Source organism: Pleurodeles waltl, chromosome 5 (genome assembly GCF_031143425.1).
Source record: "Pleurodeles waltl isolate 20211129_DDA chromosome 5, aPleWal1.hap1.20221129, whole genome shotgun sequence".
NCBI classification, from domain to species: Eukaryota; Metazoa; Chordata; class Amphibia; order Caudata; family Salamandridae; genus Pleurodeles; species Pleurodeles waltl.
Window position 1 is genome coordinate 1,348,149,977 of NC_090444.1, and position 23,621 is coordinate 1,348,173,597.

The 23,621-nt window shown below is 46.0% G+C and overlaps 1 protein-coding gene across 2 annotated transcripts in view; it reads left to right on the forward strand.

The window, feature by feature from the left end:
- Positions 1 to 23,621, forward strand: part of PGM3 (phosphoglucomutase 3) — a 328,635-nt gene that overhangs the window by 73,512 nt on the left and 231,502 nt on the right. For both annotated transcript variants that reach the window (XM_069235611.1, XM_069235610.1), the window contains one exon: positions 12,586 to 12,770. In XM_069235611.1, coding sequence (XP_069091712.1) covers positions 12,586 to 12,770 — 185 coding nt within the window. The remainder of the gene's footprint in view (positions 1 to 12,585; positions 12,771 to 23,621) is intronic.

A 23,621-nucleotide genomic window follows, 5' to 3' on the forward strand; every position in this document is an offset into this window, starting at 1 on the left:
TTCTTATGTGGGACATGTAAAGGAGGTTTGTTTCGGAGTTGGTTTTCCGTCCAAGGCGTAGCAGGTTGATTACTGCCTGTTCTTTTATGGTCAAGGAGACGTGTAGCTGGTGCACCTGAGGTCTTCTGTACACATATTTGCCTAAGGGGTACACGCCCCCTGTCATCGTCATTCTGCACCTAAGTGGCAGCCATTTGGTGCATATTGGCTAGTCGCATCTGTTTGAACTGTTGCTCCCTGAAATTGGTTGGCTGGCTAAAAAATTCCCTCATGCCGTGCTGGCATGGTCTAACATCATCCCAACATTGCAGTGGAGTGATGGTATATCTGTCAGGGCGTTGAATGATTTGGCGAGGTGAATAAACAAGAAGGTTGATAAGCTGTTCAGATCGCCTAAACTGTCATGCACACCCCGTTTTTTCTTACAGGATGGAGTAATGAGATATTTTTAGAGAATCTCTTGGCCTGGCTAGTGCCCTGCCCTCAGTAGGAACACTGTTTGGGGGGAGGTCAGATAGTAGTGGAGCTATGCCGGCCTTTGGCGAATGAGGTCATGATTGGTGGTACAATTCGGCATACCTTTCCTTGAGCTTGACAGCGATGTCATGGGACCCTCCAAGGGGTGCTTTCAGGGAGTCGAATGGAGGATCTGGAGTGCAGAGGATGTGAGCTTTCCCTGGAATCTGGCCCTTCTGGCCAACCACCCACCCACCCATGCACAATTGGTGCGAAATAGCACTGGCCTTTGGGAGGGGGTTGCGGGAGTAATGATGGGTGTGGGGGGTGCCCAAGGTAGGGTTGCCCCCTGCACAGGTTTATAAGATGGGAAAGGCTGGTTCTGGACTAGGAGACACCACTGGGTCTAATCATGATCTCACTCGTGGGCATAAATTGTGATATGCAAGAACGTGTTTAGATAGTGCTTGGAACTTGTATGTATTAGCGACTCTGTTAAGGCTAGTTAACAACTCAAGGGAATAAAGCTGTAAATATTAACGGTTACTGCATACAAATATTTGAGATGTTGTGTGATCTTCACCTCCAAAATGTTTGCATGTGTAATAAAAATACAGCTGGGAATTTACGACCCCTAACCCAAAAATGTGTGTAATTTTGCTTGCTAAATGTGGGTAGTAATAGGATGTTGGGGATGGCGGTTTTATGGTTGTGGAGGGGGGCCTCTGCGATACCGGGCCATATGGAGCTGCACATTTGGTGGTCTTCATCGGGCCGGGGGTGGGGGGGAGGCGGCAGTGCAATCCGCCCCACCCCCCAGTAAGTTGGCCAGCACTTGAGCAGCAGTGCAGTCTCGGCCCAGAGACATGTGTGGTGGGGGGGGTTATGGGCTCCGGGTCACGCAATCTTAGTGCACAGATGGTCCCTGCCCATAAAAGGGGCCGTGGGGCGGTGAGAGGGTCTTTCACCCTTCCCGAAAGTAGCCCTCCAGTGTATCGTCGCTGAATGGTGTATTTGTTTGAACTACCAGAGTCTCAACACACTTGGTTAACCCTCACTCACCCCCTTGGTACCTTGGCACGAGCAGGCAGGCTTAACTTCGAAGCAATGTGGAAAGTATTTGTACCAACACACACAGTAATACAGTGAAAACACTAATAAATGGAGACCACACCAGTTTAGAATAATAGGAAATATTTATCTAAGTCAAACAAGACCAAAACAACAAAAATCTAACATAGAGAAATCAAGATATGACTTTTCAAAAGAATAAGAGTCTTGCTCCATAGAAAACAATGGAAATTTTGATTTTACATAAAGTACCTAGTTAGTGTCAAAAATAAAGCCGCACAGGCGAGCGTGCGTCGGAAAGAATGCAATACGTTAATTCCTTAGTTGCAGGTTAGGCCGTGCGTCGTTTCCTTCTCCGGTCGGGTTGGCGATGCGTCGTTTTTCTCTCTCGCAAGAAAGCGCTGTCGATTTCTAGACGGGGCACCTCGGATCAGCGCAGGTTCGCGATGACTTTGACACCCAGGGACAATGCGTGAGGAATCCGGTCACATGGTGTTCGAAAACCGCGCTGCGTGGGGATTGACATTATCAGCAGCCACAAGCGGGTGTTGCCTGTAGTTTCTCAAGCCGCGATGTGTTTATCTCTCAGCCGTGATGCACATGAGGCGTCGATTTCAGCTGCAAGCCGGCAGCGTGTCGTTTATCAACCGCCTTGCAGGTGCTGTGTCAAATTTCCCTGCATGGTGTTCTGTGCCCAGATTTCAGCTCTTGTTCTGTCAACTTCACCTTTCAGGGGCCCAGGAACTGGATAGGGCAACACTTGGCAGGACTGGAGTCTCCGCAGAGAGTCCAGGTGCTGGCAGAGGAAGCCTTTGATGGCCTTGAGACTTCAAAACAGGAGGCAAGCTCAGTTCAAGCCCTTGGATATTCTTCACAAGCAGGAATGCACAACAAAGTCCAGTCTTTGTCCTCTTTCACAGGCAGAAGCAGCAACTGCAGGATAGCCCAACAAAGCACAGTCACAGGCAGGGGCAGCACTTCTTCTCCGCTCTTCTCCTTGGCAGAGGTTCCTCTTGGTTCCAGAAGTGATATAAAAGTCTGGGGTTTTGTGTCCACTAGATATACCCCTTTCTGCCATTGAAGTAGGCAAACTTCAAAGGAGAGTCTCCGTTGTTCACAAGATCCTGCCTTGTCCAGGCCAGGCCCAAGACACAAAAGGGGGGTGCGTTGGAGATGGCATGGAAATGGGGGCTGCCGGTGAATCCTCCCTGGCCTTAGTTGTGTGCCTGATGTAGGTGAAGGCAGCGTCTAGTTTGTCCCAATTCCAGGTGTTGCAAGTAAGCACCAAAGTTAATTGGGGAAGTATGGTAGTGTACTCCTATGCCATAGTGAGGCAGAATGTGCAACCAAACCCTCTGGCATAGTTTCTGGCATCAGTGGGCAGCTGCAAGCCTCAGTGTGGGAGGGGAGGAGGCCTTGCCATACTGGGGAGCCCCCTCTGTGCTGGTCAAAAGCACCTCTGGTGTACACTCTCCCGCAGTGTCTATGCATCGTCTCAGTCACTCCCCAGGGTCTCGGTGCGCAATGTCAAAGTGGGCCTGCTCAATCCAAGCCCAATCCAAGCCCAATCCCTGACCAAATCGGCAGGGCCTTGTGCCTCTGGGGGCACTTCAGCGGCCCTCAGCTGTTTGGGGCTTCTCTCAAATCAGAAGTGTACAGGAGGAAAGAGCCTGATGGTGAAGCATCTTGTGGATTGCCTCATCCCAGCTTTCTGCACTGGGTATGGATGCCCCTCAGTCATGGGCCTTTGGTCAAGAAGAATGTGCTGCAGCCTCTGTTCCTGGGGAAACCACCTAGTCTTGTCATTGGCGGAGCAGGAACGGGTCCATGGGCGGCTCCTGCATAGTGTGCAGCAAGGTCAAGCCCTTGGTGGGATCATCGCTTCATTGTGTCCCTCTATGTAGGATGAGCCGCTCCCCTCAGGTCAGTCATGGCTCTGTGTTGATGAGGTGTAGTCGACATAGGCCGCAAGTTCCTTACAGTCATCCCAGGGGAGTGCTTGGGTTTCAGGCCGCCTGATGCCTTCTCCATAGTCTGTGTATAGTGGGGCATTTGCCGCTCTGTTGATGGCCCGTAGATCGGCAGGATTATTAACAAGGTTCACAGCTTGGCGGTTTGTAGGAAAGTACCATCTTTCTTGGCATGTTTCCCCCAATTTTACATGTATGTCAGTATGTTTTTGCCTGTCTCACCGGGATCCTGCTAGCCAGGACCCCAGTGCTCATAGTTTGTGGCCTAAATGTGTATACCTGTGTAGTGCCTAACTGTGTCACTGAGGCTCTGCTAATCAGAACCTCAGTGCTCATGCTCGCTCTGCCTTTAAATTGTCACTATAGGCTAGTGACTACATTTACCAATTTCAATTGGCATACTGGATCCCCCTTATAATTCTCTAGTATATGGTACCTAGGTACCCAGGGTATTGGGGTTCCAGGAGATCCATATGAGCTGCAGCATTTCTTTTGCCATCCATAGGGAGCTCAGACAAACCCTTACACAGGACTGCCATTGCAGCCTGCGTGAAACAATACACACGCTATTTCACAGCCATTTTCACTGCACTTAAGTAACTTATAAGTCATCTATATGTCTAACCCTCCCTTGGTGAAAGTTAGGTGCAAAGTTACTAAGTGTGAGGGCACCCTTGCACTAGTAAAGGTGCCCCTACATAGTTCAGGGCCATTTCCCCGGACTTTGTGAGTGCGGGGACACCATTACACGCGTGCACTACATATAGGTCAATACCTATATGCAGCTTCACAATGGTAACTCCGAATATGGCCATGTATGTTAAGATCATGGAATTGTTCCCCCCCCATTCCAAATGTGGTAATGGGAAGCAAATTCCATGCATCCTGGGGGCTCCACTATGGACTCCCAGTACTGCCAAACCGGCTCTCTGGAGTTTTCTGTGCAGCTACAGTTGCTGCCACCCCGCATACAGGGTTCTGTCCTCTTGGGGTCTGGGCAGCCCAGTCCCAGAAAGGCAGAACAAAGCATTTCCTCTGAGAGCAGGGTTTTACACCCTCTCTCTTTGGAAATAGGTGTTAAAGGCTGGGGAGGGGTAGCCTCTCCCAGCCTCTGGAAAGGCTTTGAAAGGCACAGATGGTGCCCTCCTTGCATAAGCCAGTCTACACAGGTTTAAGGAACCCCCAGTCCCTGCTCTGGCGCGAAACTGGACAAGGTGACCACTCACTCCCCTGTCCATCACTACCCCAGGGGTGGTGCCCAGAGCTCCTCCAGTGTGTTTCAGACCTCTCCCATCTTGTTTCCAGAGGTGTGGAGGCACTCTGGAGGCCTCTGAGTGGCCAGTGCCAGCAGGTGAACTCAGAGACCCCTCCTGATAGATGTATACTTGACTAGGTGGCCAATCCTCCTCTGAGGGCTATTTAGGGTCACTCTAGTGGGCTTTTCCTTAGATTACGACTTGCAAGAATTCATCAGGGTTCCTCCGCACTTCTCTCTTTGACTTTTGCCAAGGATCGACCACTGACTGCTCCAGGACACCTGCAAAACTGCAACAAAGTAGCCAGAAGACTACCAGTGACATTGTAGCGCCTAACGCTGCCGGCTTTCTCAACTGTTTCCTGGTAGTGCATGCTCTGGGGGCTTCCTGCCTTTACCCCGCACTGGAAGCCACGAAGAAATCTCCAGTGGGTCGACGGAATCTTCCCCCCTGCTCCAGCAGGCACCGAACTTCAGCTTCACCGGTACTCTGAGTCCCCTGTCATCCTGACGAGTGTGGCCCCTGGAACACAGGTGGTGGACCCAAGTGACCCAGACTGTCCAGTGGTCCAACTGTCCAAATTTGGAGGAGGTAAGTCCTTGCCTCCTCTCCCCAGACAGTAATCCTGTGTACCGTGTGATCTGCAACTACAAGGGCTTCTGTGCACATTTCCAAGAAATCCTGCATGCACAGCTGAGCCTAGGTCCCCAGCACTCCGTCCTGCGATGCTCAGCTCCCTGAGTTGATCTCCCGTGTCGTGGGACCTCTCTTTGTAGTTTTGAGACTTCTTGAACCCGTGTTCAAAGACTTCTGCGGGTGCTTCCTTCTTGTCCGTGGGCTCTCTACGTTGCTGAGGGCCCCCTCTGTCTCCTCTCTCAAGTGGCGACATCCTGGTCCTTCCTGGGCCTGGGCAGCACCCTTTTTCTCCAAGCGCAACTCCTGCAGGTAGCAAGGCTTGTTTGTGGTATTTTGCCAAGGATACAACTCTGCATCCTCCAGCACGCCGTGGGACATCTTCTGCATGAAGAAGAACTTCCTACCTCCTTTCGTTGTTGCAAATCCTGCAGCTTCTTCCAACCAGAGGCAGCCATTTTGCACTTTCATCCGGGGTTTAGTGGGCTCCTGCCCCCCTGGACACTTTAGCGACTCTTGGATTTGGTCCCCTTCCTTTGCTGGTCTTCAGGTCCAGGAATCCGTCTTCAGTGCTTTGTAGTCTGTTGTGGTCCTTGCAAAATCCTTTATCACGACTTTAGTGTGTTTTTGGGGAAATAGTAGTACACTACTCCTACTTTCCAGGGTCTTGGGGTGTGGTCTCCTTTACACCCTTAGTGTTTTCTCACACTCCCAGCGACCCTCTACACACTATACTTGCCTAGGGGTGCATTTGTGGTTTGTATTCCACTTTCTTAGTATATGGTTTGTGTTTCCCCTAGGCCTATTGCATCCTATTGTATTTTACAGTGTTTGCACTACTTTCTGACTGTTTTACTTACCTGATTTGGTTAGTTGTGTATATTTTGTGTATGTTACTTACCTCCTAAGGGAGTATATCCTCGGAGATATTTTTGGCACATTGTCACTAAAATAAAGTACCTTTATTTTTAGTAATTATGAGTATTGTCTTTCCTATGATATAGTACCTATATGATATAAGTGGTATTGCATGAGCTTTGCATGTCTCTATGTTCAGCCTTGGCTGCTCTGCTATAGCTACCTCTGCCAGCCTAGCTGCTAGAACACTACTACACTCTACTAAAAAGGGATAACTGGACCTGGCATAAGGTGTAAGTACCATTGGTACCCACTACAAGCCAGGCCAGCCTCCTACACGGTTGACTCTACCCCCACTCTTTCATGCAAGTCACTTTTAACCACTTTCTAGGTCTGGATTGGAAGGCCATCTGTTGCCAGATAAAATGTGATCAACCAAACCGAGATTACAGGAGTACTTCACAGGGGTTTTGGGTCTCCCACATGTTGATAGCAGAAGTACATGTTTTGATTGGGCACAAGTCATGCGCTTCCATGGAAAAAAGTACTTCCCCACCACACGTCTGCAATGCTTTGTTTATCCAGTTGCCTGAGAAAGCGGCAGTATGGCTGCCTGAGCCCGAACTTTAAGAGGCACATACATGATACTGTAATGCTGTTAAAATGTCTTAGATAACTAGATCATTTTTGGGGTTTGTTTTTCTCTGGCAGCAGCTTTGATGAGGGGAGGGGAGTCATGAAGAATATATTGTAGACGCAGCACCCTCCCCTACCACTATTGATTTTAGACATGGAATATTAGTTCTAGCTTGACAGAGCAGCTGCTGTGTACCTTATGTGAGCAACAAAAAATAGCTTTATGAGTACTACTGAGAGATGGGACTGAATCTAGACTGTATGTATTGCACTTTTTGTGATAAAGCTTATACTGCGTGAAGCAGGACTGAATTAGTTCTGGTTGCAATCCAATGATCATGGCTACAGGTATGATCTGTTTATTATGAATTGTTATGATAAAGGCACTAGAGCTGATGTATTTATTGTGGAAGGCATATGCTAAAGTCAAGTCATGTAAGAGTGGGTTGTTATTGTATATTAAAGACTAGAGATAGGTACTTTCTTACATTGAATATCATAGATTACCATAGTAGGCAATAATTTTGTGGTTGGGTACCTTGAATGACAAACCATTGATATAGGTTTGCTCTTCGAGAATTCTTTTTGGGCCTTCTTAGGAGTGATTGCATTTTCCTTAGTTATTTGTAATTTTGTATACCTTTCGTATTTTATGGTTGTGTCTGGTGGTTGCCATATGGAAAATATTATGCTCAAAACTGTAGGCCTGAGTTGGTTATGGTGACAAACTATAGGCCTGATTGGTGCACTAAAACATTATGCCCGGTGGCATGTCTGGTCTGCTTATTCTGAAGTGTCATGACAAATGGAGTTAGTATAACGTCTTACTTGTGAAAAGCATTTCTTAAAGTCAAGATGTCTGTAACAGTTGGTTGTTATCACATTGTGTTAACAGGCTGTAAACAGGTATTTTGTTATATGTGATCTCACAGATTACTGTAGAAGGCAGGAGTTTTGCTGTTGGCCCTGCTCTCTGAGAACCCCTAGGGTTTTTACTGTGATGATTCTTGTTAGACCCTGTTGTTTTGCAAGCTGTACCTTTCTACAGCGTTGTAATTTGATAACTGTGTGAATGATGGGTGCCAGTTTAACCAGTTTAAGTGCACTTGAATAGTCTGGTGTTGGATAATGTGTAAAGCCAATGATAAGGGGTTAATTGATTCATTGGGAAAGGTCATGCCACATTTCATAGGTTTGATCTATTTATCATGAATCGATATAGCAATGCCAGCAGACCTCCCCTACTCATTGTGAAAAGCATGTGTTAAAGACCATATGCTTAAAAGGATGGATATTGTTATTCCACTGTACTAAAGCCGTAGGCAGGTATTTTGTTACATGGAATTTCATAGATTACTGTAATAGTTTTTTTGTATACATTTGTACTTTTATGAGTGGTTGCCTTGTAGAAAGCTTACGCTCAGTACAGTATTCTTGAGTTGGCAGGCCCTTGATAAAGGCTATAGGCCTGATTATTTATTATGAAACGTTAAGATAAAGGCAGTAGGACTGGCATACTTATTTTTGAAAAACATGTTAAAGTCCATATATGTTTATATTTGGATTGTTATTACTCTAAATTAAAGCTATATGGAATCTCACGTTACCTTAGAGGGCAAGGGTTTTGGTGTTGGTTACCACCTTTTAAAACCATGTGTATAGAAGATTTCCACTCTGTGAATCATTGTTCAGCCCTGTTACTGGAGATAGTATTTGCTTTGCAAACTTTAGTTTTGTAGACACTTGCAATTTTATGACACTATGCCTGATTGTTGCCTTATGTGAAATATTATACTCTGAATAGGCCTGAGTGAGCTATGCTGACGAGCCAACAACTATAAGCTTCACTGGTATGCAGGGAAATGTTATGCCAAATGCCACAGGTTTGGCCTGCATTAGGCTTGGCTTATTTATTGCGAAAAACATATGGCACAGCCAAAAGGCCTCTAAGAGTGGATTGTCACCACACCATGTTACAGGCGGTAGCAAGGTATTGGGTGACAAGTGATATCACAGAGTACCTTAGTAGGCAAGGATTTTGGTGTTGGTCACCCACACCGACAAACCCTATGAGTAGAATTTCACTGTAATGATTGTTGTTAGGACCTATTGAGAGGGGCTTATATTATTTTGCCAACTGTAATTGTGTACCTATTAGTAATATTATAAATGTATTCCTGATGGATGCCAGCTTATGCGAACTTTGGTAGGCTTTTGTTGTATATAATGTCAAGCCATCAGTAAATGCTAGAGACCTTATCTGTTCTTTGGGAAACGTTATGTCAGATTCCTTAAGTGTGATCTATTTCTAATGACAAGTTATAACAAAGCAATGAGGCTTTACTTATTTATTGTGAAAAGGAACTGTTCATGCCAACAGGCTTTCAAGAGTGGATTATTGCACTGTGCTAAAGCGTGCAGGCGTATATTTTGTTAAACGGAATCTCGCAGATTACTGCAGTAGATAAAGATTTTGGTGACCGACCCGAACAAAACATAGAGACAGATGATTTGCACTATGGTAATCCTTATTAGGCTCTATTCAAATGGATTTTATATTGTTTTGACAACTACATTTGGTTCATATTCATATTTTTATTACAAAATATCTGCTGTCTTGTGGGAAGGCTTATGAGCAACACAATGAGTCCGGGTTGGCTATGACAATAATCCCATAATAAAGGTTATAGGCTTGTTTGTATTATAATTTTCATTATAAACAGACAGTAGTCCAGACATATTGATTGTGAAAAGCATATGCTAAAGTGAATAGGCACTTAAGGATAGGTTGTTATTACTCTGTAATAAAGCCTACAGATAAATATTGTAATATTTTATTACATGTAAGCTCACAGATTACTGTGGTAAGCAAGGATTTTGGTGCAGGTTAGCCCTTCTGATAAACCACAATTATACAAGCTTTGCCCTGTCAGAATCCTTGTTGGGCCCTCTTAGGAGAGACCTCATTTTGCTTTGCCAATTGTAATTTTGTATACTGTGTAATTTGATGACTGTATGCCTGATGGTTGTCTTGTTGGAAAGCTTACATTGAGTACAGGAGGCCTTAGCTGGTTCTGGTGACAAGCCAATGACAACCACAACAGGCCTGATTGCTTGACTAGGGAAAAATATTTCCAAAGGCCATAGGTTTGATCTGTTAATATGAAAAGTTATAATAAACTGAGTATTCCTGATATATAGATTTTGAAAATCATATGCTAAACTCAATAGGCATGTAAGGGTGTATTGGTATTTCTCTGTTTGAAAGCATGCAGATAGATATTTTGTTACATTAAATGTCACAGATTACCTTTTGTAGGGATGGATTGTTTTGTTGGGTACTGCCTCTGACAAACTCCTATGAGGAGATTTGCACTGTAATAAGACTTGCTAGAATATCTTAGCTGGCTGCCTGGATCTTGTAATAAAAATAATTAAATAATATATATATGTGTGTGTGTGTGTGTATATATATATATATATATATATATATATATATATATATGTGTGTATATATATATATATATATATATTGTGTGTGTGTGTATATATATATATATATGATGTCCATATAGTTACATATAGGGTCTTTGGGGAAAGCCCTATTCTGCCATTGGTCTGTCTGTCATGTATGCTTTGCTTCCATATACAACAGTGGGCTGCATAACGTAATGGCTCAGTCCATATCAGTCATTGTCTGTCTTGCTTTGTGAATGACACAATTTTCTGATCATATGTGTACATCCAGCGGAAAATATCAGGGCTGGTTGGCCACTCAATTAGTTTTCAGTTTTCTCCTTTTATAGTTTGTGATTAATTTAATTGCTTCTCTTTTTATTTTAATAATTATTATGAGGATACTACAGCTCTCCAAGCAGTGCTAACCGATCTCTTGCTTGCTGCTCATTTCATCTGCAGTGTACTGTGTCCCATGTGTCTTCTTCCTGTAAACCAGGAGACATTTATGGTATACTGTTGTCAATAATGTATCATTGATTTACCATTCCAAGATGGAAAATGTGTTGGTTCCAAATTTGGTGGCCATGCTGAAATTTTGAAATAGCAATAGACTATTTACCATACCTCTGCAAAACAGACAACTGCTGCTATGTTTAGTGTCAATTTTGCAAACCTATACCCTCCATGTTTAGACAGCAGCATGTTTTCATTTTTCTACTTGTTTTCTTTTAATTTATGCTGCATATGTTATGTTTTGTGTGTCTTTATTGCTATTGTGTCGGGTGAATACAAGAATGAGCCAGTGAATAAATGAAAAGATGCATTAGTGCGAAGATGAGTGGCATAGTGCATATATGATGACCTACTGAGTGCCTAAGCCTTTCATTCATAAGCGACACATATTGGCATTGTCAATGCTTGTTATTTGTTTATATATATTAATATTAATTTATCATGTCTATAAATAGCTCATTCTATATATGTTTGTCATATGTTCTGTTTTAATCAAAATAATTGTATTAGATAAAATTAAGTTTTTCCTTTTTGTTATTCTAATTTAATTATTCATTTTTAAATGTTGAAATTTTGTTTTTTCTAATTGATTTATATCAGTTGTAACACACCATTACATATACTTTCTGATTCCCTCACTGCATCGTTCACTTTCCATCACTGAATACTAAAAACTCATTGTTACCCTAAACTCAATCCATCCCTGCTGCCTAAAAACTCCTTACTACCCCTATACACTACCCATCCCTGAATCCTAAAAACTTTACTACTCCTACACACAACCCATCCCTGAGCCAAGAAAAACTCTTTACTAACCCTGTACGTCATCCATCAATGAACCCTAAAAACACCTTACTATCTCTATATGCCACTTCCCTGAAATCTAAAAACTAGTAACGTTAAGTGTATTACATATGTGTAGATATGAGTGTGTGTATTCATTCTTCTACAAAGTACATTTACCTGCGTAGTAAACCGTTACAAAATGGTTGCGAAGTGTGACGTAAAATATCTATGAAGTAATGACCCTCAAACTAGCGCCTGCAAATTAAGTGACATGCCCACTTTTGTTTCCCGGATGCAACAGTTAAAAAGTGCACCATATTTCATGAATTATTTGAACACTTTTAGGGTGGCTAGTGATAGCGCAGTAGTCCCTTTTAAAAGGTTATTCTCTTAACAATATTATTCCATGGATATAAAGAACTCAAATCCTGTGTTTGCTCCGCCGTGTAAAAGAGGGCAACGCTTCAGAGGAGCAGCAATGAGAAAAGTTGTGTTCCATATCCTGCCAAATTACAGAAAACTATTCAATTACGATTACTTTCTGCTATTTCCAAACATTGGGACCCACGTTTAGTATGATTCAGGCCTAGAGCTCTGGTGGCAGGATCCTTGTTGCAATTGTTTTGCATCACTGAGGCCCTCAATCTGGTAATATTGCATTCAGATGGCGCTCTAGGGTTTTGTAAATTCTTGGCAATAGTCAGGTTAGATGGATGACTTGATTACTTATGCGCTACCATTCCTGAGAATACTGCTCGGATCTTGTGGCCATTTCACCAGTCTCTTTGGGTTTGCACGGATTTCTGTCTAAGTACCAAACTCTCTGCACTGCATTTTGCTGAGATAATCTCTTGATGGCTTGGCCTCCACATCACGCAACTGTGTGAAATGTGATTTTTCTACAAACATGTTTACAGGCACTAAAGTTCGTTTTCTTTCTCTTGCAGGAAGATAATGGTGTGAAGCTGGTTGATCCCATGGGTGAAATGCTTGCCCCTGCATGGGAAGAGTATGCAACGTCCTTAGCAAATGCAGAGGAGCTAGAAATATCAAGCGTGTTGGCTGATATTGTCCAGAAGGAATCAGTGGATGTGAACCAAAATGCGTTTGTCGCTATTGGGAGAGATACAAGGTAGGTGTGAGAGTGCATTTCCTTTTTTGTTGCTTGAGTGCTGCTTTTATTACCCTTAAGGTATGAGTTACGTGCTGCCTTCCTTCCCCCTGGCTGGGTGCGTCTGTGAAGGACTTTCACCGCTATGGGCATCACTCCTCCTCCGCACCTTGACCTACGCCTGCCTTTCTATGACTGTTCAGTCTTTGTATGCCAATAGAATCGCCATTGTGTGTTGTCCCCTCCAAATAAAAGTTTGTCTATCTTTATTCTGTGGATTTCTCTGGTGAACGTACCTCTCAGACCTCCCAAATCTGCACCACTGTTTAGGCATCTGCTGAAGGAAGCACCCCTGTCAAGTTTAGATAGTAGGCGGTGTGGTTCCTTTAGCTGCCTAGTGCGTTTGCATGAGAGATGCCTGCAACTGCACATTGAATTAATTAAATCATTATTTCTGGGATTAATTAAAACCATTACAAAATCCCCTGGTTCCACAGAATGAAGATATTAAAAAGTGACAGAGCTGTTTTCTAACGAGTTTACCTGTCCTTTGGGGCCACACGAGAGGAGTAACAAACATGACAAAACGTTCTGCCACCTCTTTCAAACTGATTGTATACATGTTCTACATGTGTCTAAGAATTAAAACTAACCTCGATCCGGTTAAAATATACATGTTAAAATGCGCATGTCCGGACACATGCCTCACTAAAGGTGCTAATGGTCCTCCAAAGTGCCATTAAGTGATTAAAGTGCGGACGATGTTGCTGATGCTCGAACTTCATTCTATGCATGTTGTAAATGTGACTAAGAATAAAAGCTGCTCTAAGTTTGATTAAAACGTACATGTTAAAATATACGTGTCCGGAAAAATGCCCACTGGAAAGGTAAAAGGTCCCTCGAAGTGCGTGAAGTAATTTAAAAGCGGTCTATGTATCTGCAGCTCAGGTCAGAGCGGCGTTTCGGATTCTTAAGTGTAAATCCGATCTCAATTGAATTGAAACATGCGAGTTGGCAGTCATTCTGGACTCATGCCAACTGAGACACAAAATCAGGCGGCCAGCAGCTGATGACCACAGATTCTTCAACTAAATACACCCAATCTTTGTGAAAAAGAACAAAGCCCCTCATGTCTCATGCCAACTGTGACACAGGCCTCACTCACTAGAAAGACGTTGGACCTTATTTGCATGAAGTATATAAGGTGCTATCTAAACTGCTACATTGCGGCCCACAGGCACATTTCCCAAGCCTCACTAAAAAGATGTGTAACACACTTTGTCTTCTTTGTGTGGGTATACAGTCCAGGGTTGGCAACCCTCCAAGCCTGTAACGAATAGGATTTTGTTTAACATGAAGACATTTGGGACCGGTTGGACCCCAGTTTGGTACAGGCAATGGAGCATGAAGCAAGTTTTGTTTATTGGCTAACTATGAAATCTGGTGCACCACTTTGGTAAATATCCTTTTGAAGTTAACAAAGGAGGTGTGGGTTGCACACAGTATGGCTGCCTGATCCAGATAAGCTCAGGCTGCGGAGTGGTTGGTCGTTTCGGATATCACTAGCCAAAGTTGATTTTCCAATGCGTCGGAGCCTGTGGTGGTAGATTAACGCATGTTTTAAGAAAAGCAGCTTGTCTTTCAAGCACTTGACTATACAGGCCGAATTCTAACCGGGTTTGTGCTGGGGAAGCATGATTTGGTAGGCGGAAAACCTTGAAAGTGCTCACTACTGATTTGTCCAGCAGGTGGGAGTCCCTCCCATAGATGACCTCAGATCCATAAGCCACAGTGGGCAGTAACTTGGCACGGATCACCTTCATTAGGGGGTCCGGAGAGCGTCTGTAGAGCTTTTTTGACAGTTTGAGAAATGCTTGTAGCATGGTGGCTGCTTTCGACTTGTATATCTTCCGAGTGGTTTACATTTTTATTTCTAAGCCTCTCATTTGGGTTATTTTTAAGAGCTTTAAACAGTTTATGTAATTCCTTTCTAATGGCTCTTGAATGTGGCAGGGTAGTCTGTGGTAGAATCTTCTATTTTGTGTGAGAGTGCGTGCATGTTGTCTGGCTGAGAGAGAAACTCCTCAATCAGGTTTTTGGCTACCATTTCCCAGGCGGTGCTCTGGCTCAGATCACTTGAAGCCAGATTTTTTTAAGGTCAGTCGGCAGTGCTCCTCAAAGTCTTTTGCTGAGACACCTTTCCATTTTGGTCTCTTTAGGCTAGTGATTGGTGATACAGAGCCCGAGTCAAGGTTTTTTGTTCACAGCGGGCATTTATTTCTTAATTTGCGGGGTTTGTAGGTTATGGTCGCTTTCTGGGCGAACTTCACTCTTGAAGTATTCCAGGTATTTAAACAGGGAAAGTCTCATAAAGGTGTAATGTATGGTAGCATGTTATGTCAGGACAGTGTAAGCTGGTGCCGGTAACTGATCCTTGCCTGTTCTTCCATTCAGTGATCTGAGACCAGCTTGCAAGCATAACCTCATAACACTCTCCCCAAAACCATCACATCTTTTATTAGATTAAATCACTTGATGGGGAATGTGCCATAGAGAATTTTTGTAGCAGTGTGGTCTCATCTCCGTAGCTGTTAAAATTACCAGATAGGATCATTAAAGCCTCAGCGTACCGTTGTCGTAGGTCTGGTATTTTCTCCAGCTTCGGTATGATCTCTTGTTTTAAGTAAGGGTGCGGGGGAATATAGATAATTATTGATGCAAGAGGTGCTTTGAGATGACATGCCCAGTTGTAAATTAGTACGGCCAAACTCCAGGGTTCGTGTAAGGCAATTTCTTCTGTGCCAACGTCCGCACCGGATACCAAGAAGAGAAGGGGGTGACCAATAACCTTTACTGACCTTGTGCTAATATGACAAATAAGAACGAAGGACGTGAGGCTCAATCACTGTACATAATACTGATGCTAAACAAAGCGAATTTGTTTGCATAACACCCATAGTAAAACAACTTAGTTCAGATTACTCATCCCCCATTAAGGGGGGCCAAAAAAATGTCGCAAAGCAATCCTACAGATTTCTTTGCATCATTATTTTCCCGCACTTTTAACGTCTGCTCAGAGCAGGCGTTAAAAGGAGGCGTCTGTTGGTTACAATGGGCCTCTGGGTGCTTTGCTGGATTAGCATCAACATTTTTCATGCTAATCCTGCAAAGCTAAACAAAGCTAATTTGTTTGCATAACACCCATTGTAAAAAAAACTTAGTTCAGATTATTAATCACCACACATTTCCCCATTAAAGGGGGGGGGGGGCAAAGAAACGTGTGCCTGTGTCTCCTACAATATATTGGTTGTGATGGGTGACAGAATTTTTGACTCTGTAGAGTATTTTCTATTGTTAGACCTGGGACATGAGATGTGCTGTTAGGGGCTTTGCTCTTTTTCCCAAAGATTGGGTGTATTTTGTTGAAGGATCTGTGGTCATCACCAGCTGGCCGCCTGATTAATTGTTCATTTTTTGCTTTCCAAAGTCTTTTGCACTCACTTTGTAGGAGGTTTCCATTGGGCAGGGTTTGTTGGTGCGGATATTGAGGGGCTTTCACCTGAGGGGCTGCGCTGTGCCATGCATGAGCTCAGGGCTCACCACTCTGTTATTTTAGAGGTTTCTTTTTCCAGGGTTGCTGCACCCGTTCGCTTGCTATTTTTGGCAGTGAGCCTGGGCCCTGGTTCTGCGAGTATTTCCACTATGCACAAAGTCTTGCATGAGCCCCACGTTAAATACACTGGTTGCAGTGGATTCCCTATTTCAGAGCTTTGGTGCCATTTGAAGCGATTAAAGGCATTGAGGCCATTGGGGTCACATTTTGTCTCCCCGTCTTGATATTTTGACTGCAAAAGGGGTTCAGTGAAACATAGGAGGAGGAGACATTTTGAGCTGGTTTAGTGGGTCTTTGTAGGAGGCTGGACTGGCTTGTAGTGAGTACCAAGGGGTACTTACACCTTGCACCAGGCCCAGTTATCCCTTATTAGTGTATAGGGTGTCTAGCAGCTTAGGCTGATAGATAATGGTAGCTTAGCAGAGCAGCTTAGGCTGAACTAGGAGACGAGTGAAGCTCCTACAGTACCACTAGTGTCATATGCACAATATCATAAGAAAACACAATACACAGATATACTAAAAATAAAGGTACTTTATTTTTATGACAATATGCCAAAAGTATCTCAGTGAGTACCCTCAGTATGAGGATAGCAAATATACACAAGATATATGTACACAATACCAAAATATGCAGTAATAGTCTTAGAAAACAGTGCAAACAATGTATAGTTACAATAGGATGCAATGGGGACACATAGGGATAGGGACAACACAAACCATATACTCCAAAAGTGGAATGCGAACCACAAATGGACCCCAAACCTATGGGACCTTGTAGAGGGTCGCTGGGACTATTAGAATATAGTAAGGGTTAGAAAAATAGCCCACCCCAAGACCCTGAAAAGTGAGTGCAAAGTGCACTAAAGTTCCCCAAAGGACATAGAAGTCGTGATAGGGGAATTCTGCAGGAAAGACACCAATCAGCAATGCAACAACGATGGATTTCCAAACGAGGGTACCTGTGGAACAAGGGGACCAAGTCCAAAAGTCACAAGCAAGTCGGAGATGGGCAGATGCCCATGAAATGCCAGCTGTGGGTGCAAAGAAGCTGCTACTGGGATGTAGAAGCTGAAGATTCTGCAGGAACGACAAGGGCTAGGAACTTCCCCTTTGGAGGACGGATCCCCCACGCCGTGGATAGTCGTGCAGAAGTGTTTTCCTGAAGAAAGACCGCCAGCAAGCCTTGCTAGCTGCAAATCGTGCGGTTAGGGTTTTTGGATGCTGCTGTGGCCCAGGAGGGACCAGGATGTCGCCAATTGCGTCTGGGGACAGAGGGGGCATCGAGCAAGACAAGGAGCCCTCTCAGAAGCAGGCAGCACCCGCAGAAGTGCCGGAACAGGCACTACGAAGTGGAGAGAAACAGTGCTCACCCGAAGTCACACAAAGGAGTCCCACGTCGCCGGAGGACAACCTAGGAGGTCGTGCAATGCAGGTTAGAGTGCCGTGGACCCAGGCTGGACTGTGCACAAAGGATTTCTGCCGGAAGTGCAGGGAGGCCGGAGTAGCTGCAAAAGTCGCGGTTCCCAGCAATGCAGTCTGGCGTGGGGAGGCAAGGACTTACCTCCACCAAACTTGGACTGAAGAGTCACTGGACTGTGGGAGTCACTTGGACAGAGTTGCTGGATTCAAGGGACCTCGCTCGTCGTGCTGAGAGGAGACCCAGGGTACCGGTGATGCAGTTCTTTGGTGCCTGCGGTTGCAGGGGGACGATTCCGTCGACCCACGGGAGATTTCTTCGGAGCTTCTAGTGCAGAGAGGAGGCAGACTACCTCCACAGCATGCACCACCAGGAAAACAGTCGAGAAGGCGGCAGGATCAGCGTTACAGAGTTGCAGTAGCCGTCTTCGCTACTTTGTTGCAGTTTTGCAGGCTTCCAGCGCGGTCAGCAGTCGATTCCTTGGCAGAAGGTGAAGAGAGAGATGCAGAGGAACTCGGATGAGCTCTTGCATTCGTTATCTAAGGAAATCCCCAAAGCAGAGACCCTAAATAGCCAGAAAAGAGGGTTTGGCTACTTAGGAGAGAAGATAGGCTAGCAACACCTGAAGGAGCCTATCAGAAGGAGTCTCTGACGTCACCTGCTGGCCCTGGCCACTCAGAGCAGTCCAGTGTGCCAGCAGCACCTCTGTTTCCAAGATGGCAGAGGTCTGGAGCACACTGGAGGAGCTCTGGGCACCTCCCAGGGGAGGTGCAGGTCAGGGGAGTGGTCACTCCCCTTTCCTTTGTCCAGTTTCGCGCCAGAGCAGGGCTGAGGGGTCCCTGAACCGGTGTAGACTGGCTTATGCAGAAATGGGCACCATGTGTGCCCATGAAAGCATTTCCAGAGGCTGGGGGAGGCTAATCCTCCCCTGCCTTCACACCATTTTCCAAAGGGAGAGGGTGTAACACCCTCTCTAAGAGGAAGTCCTTTGTTCTGCCATCCTGGGCCAGGCCTGGCTGGACCCCAGGAGGGCAGAAGCCTGTATGAGGGGTTGGCAGCAGCAGCAGCTGCAGTGAAACCCCGGGAAAGGCCGTTTGGCAGTACCAGGGTCTGTGCTACAGACCACTGGGATCATGGGATTGTGCCAACTATGCCAGGAAGGCATAGAGGGGGCAATTCCATGATCATAGACATGTTACATGGCCATATTCAGAGTTACCATTGTGAAGCTACATATAGGTAGTGACCTATATGTAGTGCACGCATGTAATGGTGTCCCCACACTCACAAAGTCCGGGGAATTGGCCCTGAACAACGTGGGGGCACCTTGGCTAGTGCCAGGGTGCCCACACACTAAGTAACTTAGCACCCAACCTTTACTAGGTAAAGGTTAGAGATATAGGTGACTTATAAGTTACTTAAGTGCAGTGTAAAATGGCTGTGAAATAACGTGGACGTTATTTCACTCAGGCTGCAGTGGCAGGCCTGTGTAAGAATTGTCAGAGCTCCCTATGGGTGGCAAAAGAAATGCTGCAGCCCATAGGGATCTCCTGGAACCCCAATACCCTGGGTACCTCAGTACCATATACTAGGGAATTATAAGGGTGTTCCAGTAAGCCAATCTAAATTGGTAAAATTGGTCACTAGCCTGTTAGTGACAATTTGAAAGAAATGAGAGAGCATAACCACTGAGGTTCTGATTAGCAGAGCCTCAGTGAGACAGTTAGTCATAACACAGGTAACACATTCAGGCACACTTATGAGCACTGGGGCCCTGGCTGGCAGGGTCCCAGTGACACATACAACTAAAACAACATATATACAGTGAAATATGGGGGTAACATGCCAGGCAAGATGGTACTTTCCTACAGTCTTCCACAGGCTTTTTTCCCTCACTAGTACTGCATACTGAAGACATTATTGTTTGTGGTATTTCAGTCATTAGAACTGTGACAATGGATACAAAGACTTCAGGCACAGATGACAATTGTTGAGAATTGATGAGTAGGCACATTTTACTAGCTCTGGAGACTCCAAAGAATCTTATGCAAAAAGTGACCTTTGGGCTGCACAATGAGGTTGTTAAGCTTGTCTAACTTGTCGTCCATCCCTGACACTAACATCGCCAGGGTGTTTGAGAGATCTACTTGGACTTATAATGTTTTAGAATTAAAGTTGATTGTTTCAATGATGAAATGAAGCATGTTCACCAATGCAGACCAGCAGTTGTCGCTCGTGCTGCTGGTGGATTACGAGAGTTTGTGGGGCTTTTTAGTTGTCACCTGTACAGAGAGGACATTGGGGCCACCTGAACATTCTTCACACTCACTCTCTGTGCATCAAAGCTGCTTGACTACCGATCTGGTGCAGAGCCCCTTTTGAGCCCTGGAGGGGGTGGGGGTTTAGACTGCCTATCTTTGTCGATTCTGGTTTGCTTTGTGGGGTCATTGTGCTTAACATCCTTTTCTGCAGTTGCGTTGTGAGAAGATGGAATTGGTTTGGAGAAACTTAAGATTGAGCAGACTTGACAATTTCTCACAGGTTACTGTGTTCAACAATTTGGGCCCCTATGGCGAAAGCATCCACTGAACGGAAAGTGTGCTTACGGGCGTGCTTTGCTGTTTTGCGATTTTGTTCCCCCTTGTAGGACAACCAGCGAGCTTTGGGCCTCACTTGTGCATTCTGGATGTTTCTCATGCTGCCCACATGTGTGATTTTTATGTCTTTGCCCATTTCTACTTCTGCATCCTAAGTTAAGTCTCCAGTGGTAGTACATGGAGAATGTGGCCAGCCATTGTGATACCGCTAGCATTGTTCCTGTGCTGTAAGTTGACTTCATGTTGTCCCTAGTTATCAGACTTTAAGCTCTGAGGTAAAGAAAGGGGTGTGGCTGAAGCCCCCATGCCAAGGCAACAGAAATCCTCGCCAGTAGCACATGAATATCAGAAAGTGGGTGACAGTTCTTCAGTGGCCACAAGGCCACAGTTAGGCCTTGGTGAAGGAAATGCTGAGCATGGAAGGTGTCTTGTGCAGCAACATGCTGGAATTGAGCTGGACTGGGTGAGGTGAAGGCATGTTTCTGCAGGGAAAAGCGGTGGACAGCAAGAGCAGGCATGCAGATGCCGCAAAGAGGACAAGCTGCACCGGCCAAATGCTGACCGCATCAGTGCAATGTGCAGTGCTGCAGCCTAATGCTCTTATTGCCTCTTGCCTGTCTCTTGTCAACCGATACCACGCTGGCCACGCCACTCCGATCGAGGTTGTCGCTGCAGAACCAGCTGCTCCTCTCTTCCTTCTCCCCAGTGAGACTTGGACAGGGAGTGCTCAGCTCTTCATATGCACGCTCTGTCAGACGTCTTGTTGAGCCAACCCTCTTTAAACCTCTAGGCACATTATCCAATAACTCTATCGAGCAATCTGCCATCCCCACACAGTCCTTCTAACACTATCTCCAGATTATTCATTCTGACCATGGGCGGCTCCTCCTTTAGGGCGGAGGAGCATTGTAGGAAAATGCCACTGTTGGCATGGTTACCCCCTAACTTTTTGCCTTTTGTTGATGCCAGCTTTGATTAAAAGTGTGCTGGGACCCTGCTAACCAGGACCCAGCACCAGTGTTATTTCCCTAAAAACTGTACCTTTGTCTCCATAATTGGCACAGCCCTGGCAAACAGATAAGTCCCTTATAAAAGGTACCCCTGGTACCAAGGGCCCTGTGGCCAGGGAAGGCCTCTAAGGGCTGCAACATGTATTATGCCACCCTGGGGACCCCTCACCCAGCACATGCACAGTGCCTCACAGCTTGTGTGCTGGTGGGGAGAAAAAAACAAAGTCGACATGGCACTCCCCTCAAAGTGCCATGCTCACAACACACTGCCTGTGGCATAGGTAAGTCACCCCTCTAGCAGGCCTTACAGCCCTAAGGCAGGGTGCACTATACCACAAGTGAAGGCATACCTGCATGAGCACTATGCCCCTACAGTGTCTAAGCCAATTCTTAGACATTGTAAGTGCAGGGTAGCCATAAAGAGTATATGGTCTGGGAGTTTGTCAAACACTAACTCCACAGTTCCATAATGGCTACACTGAATACTGGGAAATTTGGTATCAAACTTCTCAGCACAATAAATCCACACTGATGGCAGTGTGTGAGATGTATTGAGAAATGCACTCAGAGGGCATCTTAGAGATGCCCCCTGCGTGCCAGCCCAACTGCTAGTGCTAGGCTGATCGGTCTCTGCCAGCCTGCCACTTCCAGACTAGTTTCTGGCCACATGGGGTGAGTGCCTTTGTGCACTCTGTGACCAGGAACAAAGCCTGTCCTGGGTGGAAGTGCTTCACACCTCCCCCTGCAGGAACTGTAACACCTGGCTGTGAGCCTCAAAGGCTCAAGTCTGGTGTTACAACGCCCCAGGGCACTCCAGCTAGTGGAGATGCCTGCCCCCCTGGACTCAGCCCCCACCTTTGGCGGCAAGTCCAGAGGAGATAATGAGAAAACCAAGGAGTCACCTTCCAGCCAGGACAACCCCTAAGGCGTCCTGAGCTGAGGTGACCCCTGCCTTAGAAAATACTCCATCTTGGCATGGAGTATTTAGCCCAATAGGATTAGGGATGTGCCCCCCTCCCCAAAGGGAGGAAGTACAAGGAGGGTGTAGCCACTCAAGGGGACAATAGCCATTGGCGACTGCCCTCCAGCCCTAAACACACCCCTAAATCTAGTATTTAGGGGTGACCCTGAACACAGGGAATCAAATTGCTGACGACCTAACAAGGACTGCTGACCTGAAAACTCTGCAGAGAAGGAGGAGACGACAACTGCTTTGGCCCCAGCCCTACCGGCCTGTCTCCAGATTCAGAGAACCTGCAACAGCGACGAATCCTGCAGGCCCAGTGACCTCTGCCAACTCAGAGGACTGCCCTGCAATTCCAAAGAACCAAAAAACTCCAGTGGACAGCGGCTCTGTCCAAAGCAAGAAGAAGAAACCATCTTTAAAGGGACTCTCACCTCACTCCTGAAGCGCAAGTCCCCACCACTCTGCACCCGACACCCCCGGCCCGTGTCCAGAGAAACCAGCACCGCAGAGAGGACCCCCAGGCGACTCCAACTAAGTGTCCACCCTGAGACGACCTCCCTGCACCCCCACACCGACACCTGCAGAGAGAATCCAGAGGACCCTCCTGACCGCGACTGCCCGGTAATAAAGAACCCAATGCCTGGAAGAAGCACTGTACCCGCAGCCCCCAGGCCTGAGAGGAACCAACTACCAGTGCAGGAGTGACCAGCAGGCGGCCCTCACATCTGCCCAGTCGGTGGCTGGCCCGAGAAGCCCCTGTGCCCTACCTGCATCGTCCGAGTGACCCCCGGGTCCCTCCATTGATTCCAGTACAAAACCCGACGCCTTGTTTGCACACTGCACCCGGCCGCCCCTGTGCCGCTGAGGGTGTCTTTTGTGTGCCTGTTTGGGACCTCACACCCCAGTGCTCTACAAAACCCCACTGGTCTGCTCCCTGAGGATGCAGGTACTTACCTGCTAGCAGACTGGAACCGAAGCCCCCTAGTCTCCATAGAGGCCTGTGTTATTTGGGCCCCTCTTTGACCTCTGCACCTGACCGGCCTTGTGTTGCTGGGTGTTTGGGGTTAACTTGAACCCCCAACGGTGGGCTGCCTATGCCCCGGAGACTGAACTTATAAGTACTTTACTTACCTGACAAACTAACCTTTCCTTACCTCTCCCAGGAACTGGTGAATTTTGCACGGTGTCCACTTTTAGAATAGCTTATTGCCATTTTATGCCGAGCTGTTTACATTACTGTTTTTATTCAAAGTTCTATATTTACCT